Source organism: Aulonocara stuartgranti (assembly GCF_965226115.1).
Source record: "Aulonocara stuartgranti genome assembly, chromosome: 15".
NCBI lineage: Eukaryota > Metazoa > Chordata > Actinopteri > Cichliformes > Cichlidae > Aulonocara > Aulonocara stuartgranti.
This window is the reverse complement of record NC_138951.1, coordinates 17,527,478-17,547,748: the sequence shown is the minus strand read 5'-3', so window position 1 is coordinate 17,547,748 and position 20,271 is coordinate 17,527,478. Positions and strand designations below refer to the sequence as shown.

General features: G+C 39.2%; 2 protein-coding genes across 5 annotated transcripts in view; one reads left to right on the top strand and one right to left on the bottom strand.

Moving 5' to 3' along the window:
* Window positions 1-13,221, bottom strand: part of fmn1 (formin 1) — a 29,234-nt gene extending 16,013 nt beyond the window's left edge. The window contains exons 1-5 of one of the 4 annotated variants that reach the window (XM_082506635.1): window positions 12,850-13,221; window positions 10,922-12,644; window positions 6,509-6,681; window positions 1,590-1,698; window positions 1,101-1,127 (exon numbers count right to left, since the gene is read on the bottom strand). In XM_082506635.1, the coding sequence (XP_082362761.1) occupies window positions 1,101-1,127; window positions 1,590-1,698; window positions 6,509-6,681; window positions 10,922-12,596 (1,984 nt within the window). In that variant the 5' untranslated portion in view covers window positions 12,597-12,644; window positions 12,850-13,221. Of the gene's footprint in view, window positions 1-1,100; window positions 1,128-1,589; window positions 1,699-1,891; window positions 3,908-6,508; window positions 6,682-10,921; window positions 12,645-12,849 lie in introns of those variants that run through there. The other 3 variants (XM_082506636.1, XM_082506637.1, XM_082506638.1) reach the window with 3 other exon arrangements.
* A 1,649-nt stretch (window positions 13,222-14,870) lies between these two features.
* ryr3 (ryanodine receptor 3) overlaps window positions 14,871-20,271 on the top strand; it is a 115,133-nt gene continuing 109,732 nt past the window's right edge. Inside the window, 3 exon segments of the mRNA XM_082506157.1 lie at window positions 14,871-15,343; window positions 15,346-15,398; window positions 15,400-15,459. Coding sequence (XP_082362283.1) covers window positions 15,304-15,343; window positions 15,346-15,398; window positions 15,400-15,459 — 153 coding nt within the window. The 5' untranslated portion in view covers window positions 14,871-15,303.

Here is a 20,271-nt window from a genome sequence, read left to right as displayed (position 1 = left end):
TAGAAAGCTTTATGATTTTAATGCTTTTTCTAGTAAAAGAAAAAAAAGTTGTTAATCATCACAAGCCTAGTTTGTAAGAGTATTTTTATTCCTGTGAACATAAGTCAGACTAGTGGCTGCTTACAACCCACAAAAGATGAAAACAATGCAACCTGTTACCACATGATGGCAGCAGAGTCCCAACTGTAAACTAGTACAGGCTCGCAGATTATAGAGGCTGGCATCTGTCTAAGCAAACATTTACAGCATCTGCTGTTAGATGACTGAGATAGTAAAAGGGCAGTTAGAAAGTATATTTACTGTAGGCTTCCTCACTGTGTCTACAGGGAGTGTATGTCAAGGGATATGGGCGTGTACACATGGTTTTGTCCCTGTTCAAACAGTGTTCGATAATCTTACTGATTACTGTGAAGTGGATAACAATTAACAAAGAAATTTTATCAACTCATCCATTAAAATACAAAAGCAAGCAGGAGTAGATTATGCCTTTAAAATGCAAGTAAACTGTGATTTATAATCACAAACTATTCAGCAATTTTAGCCCCCCCCCCCCCCCAAAAGACTACGGTGAGAGTACAGTGTGTGATTAAAGAACTGCTTTTACAGATGGAGTCAGACTGTAGATGTTTACACATTTGCGGGTGGAGTTCAGTTTACCTTTGCAATCGAGCTTGATATTACATCCACCACACTGTAAAGTAGCTAGACACTGCTTCTCTGTCATGCATATTCAATGTGTAGAATTTCACATAATAATAGTATTTCTATTTAGATTTTATTCTCTTTTTACTGTGAGGTGAATACCTTTCCTTAACAGTCTAACCAGCGTACGGTCACAGGAGGCTAAAGTCTGTCTATTCCATAGCAAAGAGGGGGTACGCTCACCCTGACAACCACAAACTTTTACAAAGCCCAGTGAAAAACACCAGTTATTCCAACATGCATTGTTTCTGTGGGAGGAAAGTAGAGTCCTTGAAGAAAACCCACACAGGCAGAGGAGAACATGCAAACTGCACATGGAAAGGCCCCAGCCGAACAGGAGTAGCACTATAAACCAATCCATAATATTCACTTCATTAAATCCATTTCAGAACTATTACCTTTAACTGCTGCTTCTTCTTTTGACACTAAAGTTCACATCATTCAACATGAAAAAAGAATTAATCATACTTCTATTTTTTTAAAAAGCCTTTAAACTGTTACCACATTTCCAAAATTCCCTTAAGATGTGTTTTTGTACATATTTGAATTCAAGCAAATTTTAAATGCTGTCAAAATGTGACCTGTATACACAAATTGTAAAAAAAAAAATGTGAGGAATCGAGTTTTATTTTTGTTCCTTCTGTTTAATTTTGTTTGACACATACTTCTGAGTAACTTATTGGCAGCACGATTAATATGAAGTTATTCATAGTACATATTGATGGAGTTACTTTCTTCAGCAGCATTAGCAAACCGTATGACACTGATAAACTGAAGAATAAACTTAGAAAGTAGAACTTGGAGAGGTGTAATGTTAATGTCCTGGGTTGATTTATGTGGAGTAATGTTTTCATGCCAAGTTATGACATGCATACATTAGTCTGTACCTGCTTCTGTGTACTTCAGCCCAACTTTTTCTTCCTTAAGAGGTGGCCACACAGCTTGTAGGCGACCAGGAGTTCGTTCCTCTCCTTCACCTGGGCTCGATGTCTCTGACTATGAGTGAGAAAATTGACAGCAGATATTATTAATGACAGAATTAATAACAGAAGTTGCAGCTACATTGTAAAAATGACTGATGAATTGTGATTAAAAACACGCACAACGCTCAGAATTGCTTTGTTTTTTTATTTTTAGCCTGATTTAATCTTAAAAAGTAACAAAAATCACAGAGAGGACTAATTCCTACTTTGTCATCAGGTGGGTCCTTCTCAGGAGTCTTACTTGAGGTTCTCTCAAAAAGTGTTTTAAGTACATCTTTATCATTTCTTATCTTCTTCCTCAATGCCTCCAGGACAACTTTATCTCCTGGGTCCTTTTTTAAAGGCTTTGGTGTGAAGAAGGCCTTGAAGGCATCAAAAGCTGCCTCTGCACTGGACATGGAAGGTTTTGTAAGTTCACATGATTCTGAAACCTCTGTATTTTTATTTGTTTCTGGTTCTTTCTTCTCCTCCTCTTGGCTATCTTCACTTCCATTCACCCTTGTTTCATTCCGGTCTCCCTCAGCCTCCAACACCTCCTTCTCATCTCCTCTCTTTTCCCGACTCAGAAAATGAGAGATCTGGTCTAAGATGCTCCCTGGAACTTTGGTGTCCTTCTGCTTCTCTGTGAAATCTGCCCCTCGTCCTCCCACAGGAGATGGCTTAATGTGGGCCATGGTGTCATGCTCTGGTCCAGTGACCCCCTTCCTTAGGACCCTAAGGCCGCTGAAGAGAGCCGGGACCTGGATCTGCTTGTCTGCGGGGGAGCTCGGGGAGAAGGTGGCTCTGCTGAAGGTGGAGTCAGGTGGAGGATTATTAGTTGCAGATTTTATTGTCATCTCTGGCAAATTATCCTTTAGGCTGGGAAGATGGGGGGGTGAGTTGGGAGTCTCTGAATTTGCATCTTTTGACTCCTCCTCTTCAGCTTCATCCAAGATCTGTTCCAGCTCTTCAAGCGTGGGTCCTGTTCGAGTCACAGTTATCACTACATGTTTACTTTTCAATGGCCCAGTGTTTCCACATATCTGTGGATCAAAATTCATGTCTGAAGTGGAAGTAATTGTGTCAGAATCTTCCTGGCAGTGTTCCCTTTGAGCATTTTCATTGCTGTTTTCAGTATCCTCCGTGGCACTGATGGATACAACACAATCACCATCCGTATCCATGCAGTCAATTGAAATGTGTTGACAACTTGTCTGCAGAGATTCATTTAAGGCCCTTTCATCCAGTGGATTCTGTGATATGTGACAACCCTCTTTGCTGCAGCCATTAACTTTGTGTTCATCTGACAGGTTATTCTGGTCATGATTTGTTGCAAAGCTCTGTTTCTCGAGGCCTTTTTCAGTATTTACAGCCACGCTTTGCTGCTCGGTTACTTTATAATGACTCCTCTCCTCCTCTGTTATGTCTGAGTCATTTCCTTTTTCCCTCAAGCTTGAATTTCCCAGTGAGTTAGAGGTCTTTTCCTCTGCATGACGCAATATAACATATGACAAAAAATCACTAGAATGCTCGAGAGCATCTGTAAAGTCCACATCCCCATTTTTCTTCAGATCACCACTGATATCTTCCTGCATCATGTCTTCAGTTTCTCCCCCAGAGAGGTTCCTAAAAATTTCCAGGGTGGCTTCGGGCTGCTCCATTTACTGCAAGTCACAGGTGAAGTTATCCAGAATATAGTGAGTAGGAAGTGCTAGAGAAACTCGACTGCTCATAGTTAGACTTCCGTTTAGCATGCAGCACTTCTTTACGTGGTTCCGGTATCATGCAGCGTCAGATTATAATCAATAAACAAATGCAAGCAATGTTTGAGTTAATTAAAGTCTTATTCCTGAAAATCCAACCTGTTTTTGTGCCCCTGTTTGTCGAAAAGAAACAAGCATATCCACGCTGTGTTTTAACAGTGCCTTTTTGCCTTTCCAAAGTGCAAATTTTCCAAACCTAAAACTGGAAGTAGTTGTTAGTCACTCAGACTGACCAATGGCAAGAGAGAAATCCAGTCATGGAAAAAAAAAGGTTTCCAAGCTCAGCTCCATGGCTCTGTGTGGTGGAGTGACTCAGCTCAGCCACATTTGAAGTTAAGTTCCAGCTCCTTTTTCCCTCCGGCTCTTCTGTACCTGCTATAGTAGTTTACAGAGCAGCACCTTGGACATCATCCTGTGGATTGTCACAGAGTAATTGGAAACAGATGGTGTGTCCAGCCGTTGTTTCCGACAACACCCTGACATCCGTGAGCCGTATGGCAAAGGAAGCCACGCAGAACAGATGGAGGAGCACCACACCCAGAGCTGAAGGAGGGTAAATAGGACTGCCAGGGATCACTTGCTAAATGCTTGGCCTGTAAATCCACAGTTACAGGGAGGTCTCTCAATTCCCCTGCAGGTACACAGCAATGCTTGGCTAATCTGGGCATCCCAGCGGGTCTAACCCCACCTACACGGCACTGTTAATCAGCTCATATTGAAACTTGCATACAGGATCAATCGACAGAGAAGGTTTGTTTAAAGTTTCGGGAAACGAAAAGTGAAAATAGTGACAGTTTTCACTTGAATGTTTTAGTTAGAGTATTCTGAAACTTGATCTATAAATAAAATAGTTGCATAAATTGAATAAATAAGCAGAGAATAGTAAGTAGGTTTGAAATAACATTCAAGTTGGTGACACAGATCCAAACAAAACAAGGTAATAAGCAGGGAAAGTCACCAAATGGCCATAATTAAATCAGCAAACAAATATGCTGTTAAAATATATGTTTAAAAAAAGCAAAAACAACTAATTATCCTAAATAAAATGAAAAATTAGGTAGTAGAGTTAATGACCACTATCTTCATACTAATATCTTCACTACTATTAGTACTGGGTAGATTACTTAACACAAAATATCAAAATAAGAGTCCAAACTTCCTCCTTTGTGTTTGAGTTATTCTTAGCTCTTGGGATCCACCCTTATTTACTTTGAATGTTATCAGAGGCAACAGGTTAGTGACAAACCTCATCTGTGATAACATCTTTACTGTATCAAATTACACTGTGTACATTTCTCTAATAGATATCGTACTCCATATGTTTGATGCATGCCTACACACCCTGCAATGAGTTCTTAATAGGGCTATACTAAAGCTTATGAATACTAATAAGGTGGTTTTTTGCATTCATTTGGTGAGGGACACTGTGGCCTTTATGTGAGTTTGTATGTTTATGAAACAGGAATGCATCCATAAAATCCTGTGAGATTAAAAATCATCTAGCTTCATGCTGAACAACTACAGTGTGTGCTGGATTATAAATCTCCAGGCTGTAATATAAATTAGGACTGTACTGACTGCTACAGTTCACTGCGTCCACAACAGAAGGAATAGATAAGATAAGATAAGATACCTTTATTAGTCCCACAAGGGGAAATTAGCTTCAATCACACAACTAAACAAAATATTTAAAGCTTAAATTAAATGATTGCATTGTAGTCCTCTAAATGTATAAAATAGAATCAGTTTCCGCTTTCAAATGGATGCACAAATCTCACTGAAAATGGTGAGCCACTTAAAATCAGCCACTTGGGTTACACACACAGTGACATTAGTGACTCTGCAGTTGGATAAGTCCCAGATAAAGGGTATAAGAAGAGCACATCAATAAACAGACTATTGGCCTGCTTGCAAGTGGCAGTGACAGCTATATATTACTGCATATTGTTGCTGAACATGTGCATTTGTTTTTCATCCCATGTAAATTACATCTTCAAAGTATTATAGCACCTTCAGTGTGAACAGTTTGGGGGCATTGGGGGGAATAGATGGAAAGTTCTTTGTGACACATGTGGTGGGAACAACATGTGTAATATGTACAATACCCCATTACAGAAGTAACCACATGCTAACTTCAGTGATATTTTCAATTCTTCATATTCTGTTCGGTAATCTTTTCTTTTAATCTTAAACAGAACACCTGTCTGTCCCAGATGATTTCCTGCCTGTTTCTCTCTGCTTTACTCTTTTCTCTTCATACTGTCAAATAAAGATTCAAAATGCCAAAACAATTAAACAAAACTTCAAATATTTTCAGCAAAGTTAGTCATGCACGCACACAGAAGGAAGGAAGTATTGAATTTATTAGTGCTTATCGTCTCTCCTACAATGCACTTACAGAGTTGCGTTAAATCCCTTCTATTATGCAACTACAGGGAACACAGAGCTCTTTGTAGCCCTGGACTGGCTCATGAGGCTGGGATTTACACAGTTGTAAAGCAAGGACAAGTTCATTGCCATAGTGATGCAGCACTGACTGATGCAGACGGGGATTTATTTCAGGAAGGTTTACAGAGAACAACGGCACTGAAATTAGATTAAGGCATCACAATAACGGCACTTAGACTCTTTGTAACTTTTCACACATGCAGAATGAAGAGTGTGTGCAGTATGTTGAAATTAAATTACGTTCTGGGAAAAACAGCTTTCGTATTCTTGCACAGTGAGCCGTTAATCGCAGCAGTTAACCGCACTCTCAATGCAACTGAATTAAAAATATTTTCCCACTGATTTATTTTTGCTCTTAAATATAGAGCACAGACTGCAAGTAATAAAGTTTTCTGAGTCTGATTCTGAGCTAGTAGAGCTCCATGCTTACATGCCTCACTCTCCTAATGCCATATACAGAACACAGCCTCTTGATCCTACAACTGACATACCAGTGCCATTAATACTTTGCAAAAGTGGCTGCTGTTTTCAACTGCTCCATCATCATCATCATCATCATCATCCACCTTTAGACTCTAAAACTCTGTGCTGTGTTGAGATGAGCTCAGAGCACATACTTTTCATTCTACTCACCCTCAAATCCTGGGGCACAGGTGTGGGTGTGTCAGTGATGTCATCATCGGGGGCAGTGATGCGCAGGAAATCAATGTGTTTGGGTCTGGATGGATCGGAAAGTGACCTGCAGATAGAGAGAGACTCCTCGATCTCCTGCTGCCAGATCTCCTCCTGCCTCTGCAGAGCTTCATCTGGAGAAAAGATACCTTGTATTAGTTTTGGAAGCAAATTAGGCTGTCTTAGTTTATTGTAGGTCTTTTAATATCACAGGTAGAGAGCTGATTTTAAACTTTGAAGCCCAACTAATTTTGCACACCACTGGCAAATGCTGCATGTTAAGCTTTAGTGTCACCATGAGGATGTAACAAAGAACTTCAGCTAAGAAATCTTACATTAACCTTTAGCATTTCATAAACAAGACAAAATTTCACTCCTGCTCTATGAGGAATTAAGCGCTGATTGATTCTTTATGCAAATGAGCAAATTCAACAACCATTAAAAGTAGTCTAGAGAGGAAGAGAAGGTTTTATGCAGCTTCATAATTTGAATTTAAATTTAAAGATGTTCCAGAGTTTCCACAACATGATGAATGCTTATCAGTATATAGCCAAGACTGCCACTCTGAACTGTTTTAATCCCACATTGGTCCATATAATAATGGTTCTCACAGACTTCAGGAAAGGTCAGGAAAGGAAAAATACCAGATTCAGTAAAAGGCAGCTGTGTGTGTGTTTACATTAATTTCCTCCCTCAAAGGTGACGATTAAGCCAGTGATTAAGGAAGTATTCAAATACTGAGCCATGACAGTGAAAAATTACAAATAAAAACCAAGATTTAAAATTTTATTAGAAAATAATCAATCAAATGTACCTAAAGTTAAAAAATGTGGGAGTGCTCAGTGCCGAAAAACACAGACATACATTGTCTGATGTATTAATGGAAAATATAATTTTACAGTTTGTACTTAGTTTAGGTGGGGCTGATTTTTTATATCAATTATTATATATAACTCTAATTATTATTATAAAATGTATTGCTGTTATTATAGTTTTATATTTTTTTATATGTTCTGTTTGCAAAAATCTCAACCTGTAAAGTGATAAAACATACAATGTAGTGGAAACGAAAGTAAAACATTAGGTAGAAAACAAAGCAAAACAGTAATGCACAGGGCAAATATCTCAACAGTGTATTTAAACACAGATCCTAAGTAAATGCATTAATGATAGCTTGACTGTAGTAAATGTGTGAGTATACTTTCAGATAAAATGCTATCAGAAACACTTGTGTCACTTTCAGAGGACACATAACCGTTCCAGAACATTAAACCGCTTATAGAAATGTGCTATCGCCCCGAGTTTGACCACACTGAACAGAAAACTGGATTTATGAAGATAACCCCCAGAAGGCTCTGAATATCTTTCTTCTCCTCTCACTAATCGCCGTCCTCCACACATTGGTTGTATTTCACAAAGCTTAGAGAATTAATCCTATTTGTTCAGCTAGCAGCCCTGCTGCCTGGTCTGAACAGAGTTTTATTGCTACAAAAATGAAGCGAGACAACAGAGTCTGTGCTGATCTGAGGGAATGCTCGACTCTGCTAAACATGCATTTATTAACAAGTATTTCCATGTACAAATGAGTTCAAGCGTTCCCTTTGTATTTCCCTAAAGAGTTAATTTAAATTATTTTATATTTAAATAAAATAATTTAAATCTACACTGTCTGTATATGGACACCGCACAGTAAAAGAGTTGTTAGTTTTTAAAAACAGGCTTGAAGTCCATTTGGCTGCACAGTTTGACTTCAAAGTGAAAAGACCAGCAGTTTCCTGCTATTAATCATTTACTGAAAAAGGATTAAAGAATTTGGAATCAGTTGAACTGATCCCAAATTCTGAAAATACTCCATCATCATACCATCTTCATCTCTCTCCCTATAAACATCAAAGACGTTTGATGGGTTTGAGTGCACACTCGGATTAAAAGTTATAAAACTATTGTTGATAATGTTTCGGTATTTAAAAATGGGGTTTTTTTTCACAACATTCAAATTTTGATTTTGTGGCCAAATAATTTGTAGCTTATAAAATGTCATACAGAATTATGATCTGTGAGAGACTAGAGACCTGTTGAGTGTGTAGCCAACATTTCACTCATTGTCGGTTTGGAGAGGCTCTGGCTCAGGGGTGTCCAACTTCAGGCCTCAAGAGCCGGTGCCCTGCAGGTTTTAGATGTCACCCTGAGTCAACACACCTGAATGATTAGTTCATTACCAGACCTCTGGAGAACTTCAAGACATGTTGAGGAGGTAATCTGGCCATTTGAATCAGCTTTGCTGGATCAAGGACACAAGAACACCGGCCCTTGAGGCCTGGAGTTCCTCACCCCTGCTCTAGCTTATAAATTGCTTAAGTAGATAAAAAAAAAATGTATGAATGAACAGACGGACAGATGGATGAATAGATGGATTGTTAGCTGATGTTTATTTATTAATTGTTTTATTTTGCAGGTACTGCTGATGCATTAACATGCACTTGGTTTACTAATCATCAGCAAGTGTGTCCACCTGTGTCACAGCAGATTTGGCAGGTTCCTCTCGAGCATTTAGGTGTGTTAACACAATGCCACACAGGAAACATACCAGCAATTGCTGCTATACTCAGAAGAGTTATAAGAACATTTTCAAACAGTTTGACATCAATCGTTCCATGATGAAGAAGATTATTAACAGTTGAAAAATTTTAATGACCGCTTCAAGCTTCCCAGGAGAGGACAGCAAAATCACCCTAAGATTAGAGTCATGCTCCAAGAAACTACACGTTCTTTTTCACTTGACTTTATATATTTCCTTCCTGACTAGGCTACCTTGTGTTTTGATTTTAATATTTCCCCTCCTTGTTTTCTTTCTGTTTTAAACGAGGCTACATATTTTTTTTTTAATTCACATTTTTTATCACTGAATACTTATTTTAAACCCGGTGGACTAGAAGGATGGCAAAGGTTTGATACTGACTCTGAACTGGTGTTCACGAGCTGTTTTATGGCACATTTCAGTCAGAACAGATCTGTGATTACAAGTGTGTCCAAATCAGGTGCTCTCCGGTACTTTGTGCCTGAGTGAACACACGCTTACTCAGTTATGATGGTATGTCAGAGCAGCAAGGGGTCATTATTCACGGACTGCCACACATCCGTTAGATCTGATGTGCGTGTGTGTTTAACAACCCAGAGAAGACTACAGCAGTGGATGAGATTGCACAAAGACTTCGTTTAGAGCATTTGTATCAGTGTTTTAATCAATGTTTAAATCTGACAGTCAGGCCTCACCATGTACCACTTCTAACACCATCTGCTCTTCCTCTAATGTTCACTTCACTAATCAACTACTAATAGTTAAACTGAGCTCTTACACACACACACACACACACACACACACTTTACTCCTGCTGAGAACCTTCTGAAGGTATTTTATTCAGCTTAGTCCACTTTATGTTTAATGACCACGAAAGATTATCTGAGAGAGAGCCCAGTGTGACGTCTATGGTATGACCTTTTTAAAATAGTTCATTACACCTTTCACTTTCTACTTGACAGGATTCATGGAAACTACAGAAAATATGCTTTTGAGGATAAACTGCGATACATCAAAGCTTTAACTCCTCTGCCCCACACCCACCTCTGCAGTTAGCAGTAAAATAGTTGGGACTGTGATTGAATATTACTGTGCCAAAGTATTAAAAACCTGGCTCGTCTCTTCATATTATACACTGCAGTAACACTATGGATAATATCTATTAACAGCCTCAAGTTATAGACTACGCTGCTTGCTTTATCTTTTGATATCTAAGTAATTCTTTATTTTTATGTCTCACGAATATCTCCATAACATCTTTGTCAGCGTAACAGTTTCCTCACCCAGCTTTCCACCATTTAATTTTCCTGGATAAAGCCCAGCTATGGTCCTGTTTACCTATCAGCTCCAGCCAGCACTCAGCTACATATAACAACTGTTCCCATTACTCATTCAATTCATAACAACACTTCCAAAGGAATGGGTAACATGAGAAATGAAAGTCTGATTTGTGCACAGCAAGTTGGCATCCAACAGCATAGCTTCATATAGCTCTTTCAATACATTTCAGTTGTTTTTAAGGAGTTTTTATGCCACATAAAATATGTTGTACTACCAATAAAACAGTGTATTCTATGGCACAGAGTTTATGTTTTTTTTGTTTTTTTATCAGAGTCAAGATATAAATACCACGAAATAGTCATAATTCCACCGTCTACCATTGTTTTAATTCTAATGTGCTTCCACCAGTTATTCTGGAAATTAGAGTTTTGGGTAAGACTATCATATCACTACAATGACCTACCACTTGACAGCCTCCATCCATCTAAATTGTTGTTTTTTGTTAACATTTTTACCTGAAGAGAGCAGATAATCCTTCTCTGTAAACTGCTCCTGAGTGTCCCTGTGATCACTTTCTCTGGCACGTTCACCGTCTCGAGCCCCACAAATAATTGCGGTGTCTTCAAGTGGTTCAGTCCAAACTCTGTGTGATGTTTCTGCTTGCTGATCATCTGTGCTCAGTCTGGATATGAGCATAGGCGGCAGCATGGGGGACAGTCTTTCTAAGCTGCTTGATTTAATTGGAGAAACCTCCAGGTTTTCAGACAGAGAGGGCGTAGGAGAGATTTTTCCACCTGCTAAAAGAGGATGTGATGAGGCATTGTTTGGCACAACAGAGTTGATGAGGTAAGGAGGTGATTGTGGATTCAGAGACCCTTCTGTTGTGTGGCTCTGCTCACAAAAAGTCTCCTCGGGCTCTTTAAAGCCTTCACTCTCTGCTTTTGATCCCTCCATCCTCAGGGCCTGCTGCAGACTCCGTCTCAGAGCGTCACCCAGAGCACAAAGCTCCTCAACAAACAGAGGCTTGTCCCCACTGGACTCCCTGTTCTGGTCCTCCAGTGGGGACTGAGTACTGATTTCAGCTCTGCGACTTTTCTGCAGTGACACCTGTGTCTTCCATCCATCTGAGAGAAAGTAAGGTTCTTCTTCTCCTTTATGACATTCCTTGATCCAGTCCAAACTGGTGAGACTCACCCGGCGTATTATTCCTTCCACCTCCTCAATCTTGCCCATTACTCGCCGAGCTGCAGCTCTCTGCCCCATCACCTCAAGCCTCTGCTGAGAGGACTTTATGTCTGCCTTCTCTTCATCTTGTTTTTGGCTTGCAGTCTTGTTACTCTTTGCCTCCATACTAGTGTTGGAGAAAAACATTGAGTACATCTCATTGTCATATTCAGAAAGGTCAGTGTCCGAGTCAGTAGGAGTATATTTTTCCTCTTCAGACATATTCTGTCTGGGAGAGAGATGGACTGTTTCGCTCTTTGATCTAGATAAGCTTGCAGAAGAAGTATTAGGCAACTTTACTCTCCAGAGTGGCTTTAACTCGTGCGTTAAAGTATTTATATCATCTCTTTCTCTCCTAATAATTTTCTTCCTTCTTACTGTGGGAGTGCAAATGATAGGTCTCTCTTCTTCAAAATCCCACTCCTCAAAGGAAGAAGACCTCAACCTCTGGAGCTTCCTCAGTCTCCTTGCCTTCAGAGGTGCCCGTGGAGTCCCGGACACCATCTTGAGGTTATCCTGAAGGTCACTGGTGTAAACATGCCCTTCAGCTCTTCTTCTTCTCTTCCAAGATATCTGGACTCTGGGGGAGTTTGATAAAGCATCCCAAGTTTCTGTGTAACTGTGACAATTTGGCTTAGGTTTGGTTCCCAGTTGGTTGCCCATGCTCATGAAAGCCTGGCAATCTGAACACAACGGTAACAATTCTGTAAGCCAGCAGCTCTCAGATGAGTCATCCAATGCTCTGAGGGTTTCTTTAAAGTCTGTGAGGCCAGATTTGTCTGCGTGGCCAAGCATTGCTGTTTCAGCTGGACCCTCCTCCCAGCGCTTAGAAAACAGTTTTTGTTGGAAGCTGGCGGGGGTTTTGGAGGGGGACGATAGACTCCTGCAAGGGGAGAGGGATGGACTCACGCAGCTCCTCTCTTTGATGGGTCTATAGAGGTGTAAGTTGCTATAAGTCCTCTGCATGGTTTTATTTAATTATCACAGACGATCAGTGACCAACCACTGGGCCTGCTACAAAAAGAAACAGAGAAACATTTATTTCAGACCATTTAAAAAAGTACTTGAACTTGTGTAGACTTACAGTTACACACTCTAACAATAAGTTAATTATGTTTTGCTCATTTTTTAAATATATTTTTTAAATGACTAATTAATGATTGCAAACCTAAAAAAAAAGGATAAAAGGATGAAAATAAATGGATAAATGTCCACTTACTCGTAGCGAACAGTAGTGTCTCTCCTTGAAGCACCAGGTCACCCCTCTGTTGCACTCAGCTGCACTTACTGTGACATTGAGGTAACTGACAACTCCACGCCCACTGATACAACAGGATCAGCCAATCACTGGTGCAAGCTGAAAATTCTGACAAATTCTATTGGCTGATCACCTAAAGATCACTACCACTAATTCCCTGATGCCTGACAGGTACTGACAGAAGCAGAAAAACTAACAGACGGCAGGCCCGGTGGGGATTTCGACTTATTGTAATCTTCTTGAATTCAAACTATACTGAAAGAAAGACAAAATAGTTATCACAGAGTTTTGCAGGAGTATATTTATGCTTTATCTCTGTACTAGGCTATCACTTTAGGGTTAAAAATTGGTGTATTGACTAAACCTTGTGAAACAGACAGCTATGCTCCACAGGACAATATATGATATGATTTAAATTGAAGTAAAATTAATAATAATGTTGTATAAAAACAAAAAGGTGTTTGATATTATAAATTAAACAAACAAACCATGAATTGCATAGTTGTTCAATATTGGTTCATGCTGTTTTACACCATTTTCACTCCAGTCCTAACATCCCATTGTTCAGTATTTATTTACGTTTCATCACCTCAGAATAAACTCAGAGAAATTCTGCTGTCAAATGTTCTGATTTATCTCAGTTTTAACTTGCATTATTTAACTCACATCTGCCCTTGCAGAAGTCCAGTGATCAGAGACTGTATTTAGGCCAACTGTTTTCCATGCCAAGCTGGACACTGGTCAGGCTAATCTGACTACTGGCCAGCTGTCTTTGATGGATCACAGAAACATTTACAGAAAGCAAACTGCTATTCATACTGCTACTAACTTTACAAAAAATAATACCTGTGACAAAGAAGATGGATGCTTATGAATCTGATTATGCAAAAATGGCATAACAGGGTGTCAAATTTAATGCGGAACAACAGTTGTTGTGAAGTGATTTTAATCTCCTATTATGTGATATTAATGTATGCACATGCAAGCCAGTGCTGCTATCTCTTCAGACCTGGCCACTGTACACTTCCCAAAACAGGAAAAAAAAAAGAATACTCTAATGGTAAAGAGTATTCTTTACCATTAGAGTACCATATCCCTTTTATAAAGACACTGGAGCAGATAAGCAAGTCAAAGACAGTCAAACAGGCCACGAAATTACCAGACGTTAGAAGGATTGCATAATTGGAAAAAATGGGAAAATGTGTAAATAGTGTTGCAACTTGTACAAAGAGTCAGTAAAAGTGACTGAGAGTTTAGTTAAACTGTATGAAGAAAGAGCAGAATTTCCTGGATGATACTGACATTTATTCTTTTGTTGTGGCCATAATGTGAAAACAACTAAACAGATCATGCGTGATAAAATGTACCGGGACCTCACAAGATGACCACTAGATGTCAGTCATGTCTTGACATGATGTGGAGTGCGTTTTCTCATGATCAGTTTTTTTTTTTTCAAACCCACATGACTGACACCTGACTAATGCTGTAAATGCTTTACTTAGCATAGAGACGGATGTTAAATGCTTCGAAGTCAAATCCCAGTTAGATACCAGTTTGGTCATGCACAATATTTTGAATCACGAGCAGTAATCCTTAATTTTTATATCAAGTTATTTGATTTTATTTTATTTTTTGCATTTAATCTGCACTGCATCAAGTTATACTGTGAGTGAAATATTTCACACCCAGACAACTTTTATGCAATAAATATGTTATAATCGAATTTGATATTTCTTTCTGAAAACCTGACTACATTTAAGCACAATATATATATATATATATATATATATATATATATATATATATATTCCTCACATAAAATCAGGCATTTAAGCACGTAATGAAGCAACACTTTAGGTATGTTCAACATGAAACAAGTAAAAAAAGTTTTTTTTAAAGTCTCTACACTGATTCCACGTTGTGAAAACATAACTTTATATTTTCTTTATACTTTTTTACACTTTTAAGTTATACATTGCAGAGCATTTCTCGAAACTAAATTTACACCAGTCTCCAGATTTTTGAAAAAACTGCTAAGTGTCGGAGACGGGGGGAGGATGGTGGTGCAGACAGAGAGACGGGGACGTTCAGAACTTTGCATTCAGCTCCACTGCTGCCAGTCAAGACCAGCATGCGTCATTATCAGACAGGGAGTGAGACCAAACCGCAAACATTTTAAAAGTAATACTATTTTAGCACAAGGACCCGTCATCGTACGCACCAGAGCATCAGCTGCCATCATCATCATCACCACTAGCACCACCGGGAGCTCGTCCCCTGATGCCCCGTCCGTCCGCTGATCCGCACTGCTGCTGCTAGGCGTCGGGGCGCGGAGAGGGGAGGGAAAGGAGGAGGAAGAGTGGATGAGGAGTAGGAAGGAGAGGAGTGGAGGGGGGCTCGGCCGGGCTGCCCTATATGGCTGTGGATGTGCTCTCTGCTAATATCGGCTTGAGAGGCACAGCATCGCGTTTCTGCCAGCAGTCAGTGGTGGCTTCCAGAGTCTAAGCAGGCTCCTTCACAGCCATGGCTGAGGGCGGAGAAGGGGAAGATGAGATCCAGTTCTTGAGAACTGTAAGTAAAGAAAATTTCCTCGGTGCGGACAGATAGAACCAATTCACATCATACACTTCACAGTCTCCTGTCGCCAATTAACGCATTCAGAGGCAGCAGACGGCTCGTGAATTAAAGAAATCTCTTATCCGAGGGGAATTATCAGGGAAGTTTTTGTTAACGCATTGCCGGTGGTTAACTTTGCTTTCGCATATGCATGATTAATGATTGTGGAAGTTGCCGCAGGTTGCACGCTGCACCCCGCGGCCACGGCGCACCTGTCGACGTGACTCTTTATGAGGCGAATCTCAATGAGACCCGTCTGCAGGTGCAAGGGCAAAAAAAAAAAAAAAGGTGAACACCATCATGTCGTTTAATAACGCATTCCCTGCTCATTTTCATCCACCCATCATCCCTTTTTGGATTTCTCGAGAAACATTGCCCACCCCCCCTCGCCCAACGCACACAATCAGTCGCTGCTGTTTTGACTTTGTATGGTTATATTCTTTTGCCTGGGGGAGAAGAGTTTCAATAAGTTGTGCTCACACGCAATCCACCCTCTGCGATTACTATTTTAGTTGTTTGACGCAGATTGCTTACGGTGTAGCTGCTCTGCGTGGTTATGCACAGCAGATATCCTTGTAAATGATATGACAGCCTGTATGTTGGTGTGGTGGGAAAAGCTATCGTAGCGGTTTGACCGCGCTCGTATTCTTATTATCTGTTGAAGCTTTGTGACCCTGGTGTTGCGTGAGCAATAATATGACTCCCACAACATGGACAGAAGCGATGGCTACAATTTTTTTTTTATACTTCTTTATGAAGCTTTATTTTTTATTTATGTTTGAATCTCAGGAGGCATTTAGATGACTTTTTGCTGATTTGCACATTGGAAAGAGTTTTTCAGTTGTTGGATATATTGTAATTGGCCAATTTTCTAGTTATTGTTAATCTGTTGTCTAAATGAGAAATTTAATGAGATTATAAAGATCAGAAATACTCTTACTTGACATAAAAATTAACTGTTTTTGAAGTGGTACCAAAATGATTTACAGTACATGTTTTTGCTCAAGCAGCCACTGATTTCCATTCTTCTGTAATTCGTCACTGTTAATAATTCGTAGATTGACATCAAAGTTGCAGTGAATTGCAGAATGAGCTGCTATATTTAGCAAGTTAATGCTTGTTAGCTGTGACGTATTTCATAAGTCAGGCAAGTTTCAGACGTCTGCTGATAGATTTTAATTTTATACACAAATTAAAGGAAAGCAACAGGATGTCAGAGAAAGTGAAGCCTCTGTAGAAATACCCCTCCAGCCATTGTAATGTAATTCTTCCATAATGTTAGATGTGTTGTTGGAGACAAATTGGTTATAACTGCATCTATCCAGGAAGTTTAGCCGCTATAATAATCACTCACACCTCTAGACTCTTATTTTCAAAGAAGGAACTTGTAGTCATTTTCATTAGACCCTCTTTGGATCTTTTAGAATCTAGACAGTCAAGGATTGTGCTGAAACTGAGGGCTTGTTTTGAGACTTCATCCAGAGCCACAAATATTTGGATTATGCAGCTTTCATAGCTAGTAAGATCTTTTAAGTCGCATTGAGTTTAAGTGTTTAAGTTCGATGCCCCAGAGATGGTGATATATAAATGACCTCTGATCTATATGTCAGAGGTCTGTCTGATTGTGAGCAGTAGGCGGGACCTTGTTCTTAACAGCTCCCACTATTTGTGAAGCCTGTGATATGCTGACACATGCCTCTCAGATTCTACTGTCACAATGGCATCCCAGTTATTTGATGACAACAGCGATTTGTGAGGGGGGGGGGGGCTTGTTATCAAACCTCTGTGGTGAGAGAAACGTGCCCCCACAGGAAGCCTTAAAATAAGAGCGCTAATTGAAATACACCCCATTACAAACTGTTGAACATTTAGGGATAAGCCTTTGCACGAGTGGTGTGTCTTTTGTGAAGGTAGCGGTCAAAAGTTTTTAAATGATTGTTGCCAACAAGTGACATTGTAGTATGGCTTTTGTTATGGATATGGAAGGAAAATAATTACCCGACCAAATATTTGGTAATTGCAGCTGCTATTTTAAGGAAAAACAAAACATAAGAAACAATGTAATTAAATGGCCAAATGTGCAAAGTGTCCAGCTTTGGATTCATCTTGTCAGATGGTAACAGAGGCCCAGACATTGTGATTTGCTTTAAGCATCAACGCTGCTGATGTGTAACTTTGAGAAAGCTGGCAGTCATGAGAGTTTCTCTGTCAAAGGTGAAGACAGCAGTTGCTTCTGAAACTTAATATTGTACCACCGAAGCTTACTCTCTGCTTTGATTCAGGGAGATGATTAATACTCCACCTTATGATACAATGAAATGATGCATTCATTGATTGAGACCAGGCTTTCTTTGAGCGTTTCATTTAGAATAAAAGTCACTGAGTTCATGACTTGGATCGGATTAAGGTTTATTCATTGACACTCCTCTGTTAACATATGTCAGTTAATCATTATTAAACTCTGGCCACTGGAAATACAAAAAAGGAGTATTTAGGCACTGATTTATGCATTTCGTTTCTCCTGAGAGCAGAGAGAGTTACAAGCAGTGTTTGTAGTAAATGACCAGACACATTATAAGCTAATCATTCTCCTAAAAGCCATAGTTTTAAAAACATAGTAAGTATGCAAGCTTGATAAATTAAGGATGTATTTTAGGATGAAAGAATAATGACCCAGGTCTAATAAAAGTAGGTTCCTTTTTTTCCTGGGTCTTTTACCACAATCATGTTTATAGTCTTCAAATTCATACTACCGTAAGAACATTTAGTGGAGTTTTTGCCTGAAAAATAAATAAGTTGGAATAATTAAACAACAAAATCTGCCAGAGAACATTATTTGTTCAGCCAGTGGCTGAAAACAAGAAGCCTGGTTTGTTTTGCTTCCAATCTGATTAAAATTTCCAACATTATCTCTGTAAAATGCAGCAGTGTCACATGAGAAAGCTTGACAGGAATAGCTACAGTATCAGTTGGGTTGGGTTTAACCTGTTCAGCTGCGGCTTTCTTTGTAGAAGTATTATTGGTATGTTTGCACTATACACACTTTAAAAATAAATAAATAATAAAACCTGTGTTGTCCAGGTGAGCTGCTGTTGCACTTTTTAAGCCAGGTGTTCAAGGCTTGCAGTCCACCAGTAGCTCCTCTGGGCTTATTTGGAGTTTATGTTGTTCTGGCAGCCTTCTGCATACCAAGGCGAGGACTTGAGGGGCTTAAATTTAGCCTTTTTAAAGATGATGCTTCCACAGCACATATAGCTTTGCTCGCCTGGCACTAAACTAAACCACACCAGGGGCAGTGCTTCAGCCGGGGACGCACAACACCAATGGCACTTTAACACCATTTTTATGGGGATAAAGTAGCATTTAGAAATCAAATGCTTAAACCACATAGTAATATACAGCTATTTCTGAAGCTTAGTGTGTCAAAGTAATGGACAGTGTCACTGTTCTTTCAGGTTTCAAATCAAACGTGTTGGTAGGTGCTGGTTGAAACATTTTGAGTAGATTTGCAGAAAATATGCACTGATCTTAGTCCAAGACTTAAAGCTAAATTCCTCAAAGGGGAAAAATAGTCTAAAACTAGGTTTAATCCAACTTAAAGTGAGTAAATAATTACCAGATTACATCTTGGAGGATCTCTTCATGTAGAGTAAGGGTAACTGTTTGTGGTGCTTAATGAGTGGGGTAGAGTGCACATAACATTTATTCTTTCTTTTTTTTCTAGAGTGGTTTTGCATCGACTCTTTAAGGTTAGGTATTTGAATATGAAAATCTGTTTCAGGCAACGTTAAAATTAAATCCTGTATTCTTGAAAATGTCATTTTAGTGCTCAGCAAAGATGAAAATGCAACAATATAATTTGCGTGTTTAATTTTCACACCTCTTTATGAATATTTTATGTATCTTAAAGTTAAAAAGGTATAATCTTTGAAGTTATAAGCTGCCATACTTTGGGAAATATTCAGATGTTTTGTCAATTTAAAAAGAAATTAAAATACAATGGTGCAATTTCATTCACCTTTTTTGCAAGCAGATGCAGTTTCTAACTGTTTCACTATGGAAATGCTTGCTGAATGTTTAATAAATTGCATTGTGTGTATGTATACCATTTAACTTTCCATTTTAATATTTGAATATCGTTTCTAAAACTATTTGAAAATAAAGTGTAAACAGCTTCTCCTGTTTCATGTAATATGGATACAGAATAATGGCGATTATTGCATTTTCTTTTTTTTAAATAACACACGTTAATGTGGAAATACAGGTGTGGCATTTCATTTTCTTTTTTTGTTTATTATGGTCCTGCATGGCTTCCATATCTGACAGTAAATGAAGTGTAATGCCGTTCAACGCTGATTTCGAGCTACTCACAAACTAAACTGGAGAAAAATGAGACCACATATTCTGTCTTGCTTGTCCCCATAACTAATAATGAATAATTTCACAGAGGCAGCTTTGCATTTATAGCAGACGACTAAATCTAGCATAGCCAGCAATACTGAAAAGTAATGGGCATGTTAAAATTTCCATATCATGATTCTGCAAGGATCCACTGAGCGTGTGAGAGCAAGACTTCATGCAGACATCTGTGCGCCTGCCAATTTTTTGTGACCGCTCGGGATGTGTCCATAGAGACAAAGCACTACAATGCATGAACTATCCACTTCAAGCGGGCTTCAAAGAAATATAACAGGTCTGTCTACTCATACACAACAGAATAAGTGGCACTGCAGCCTGATTGAAGGATGGAGCATGTTCCATGTTGCA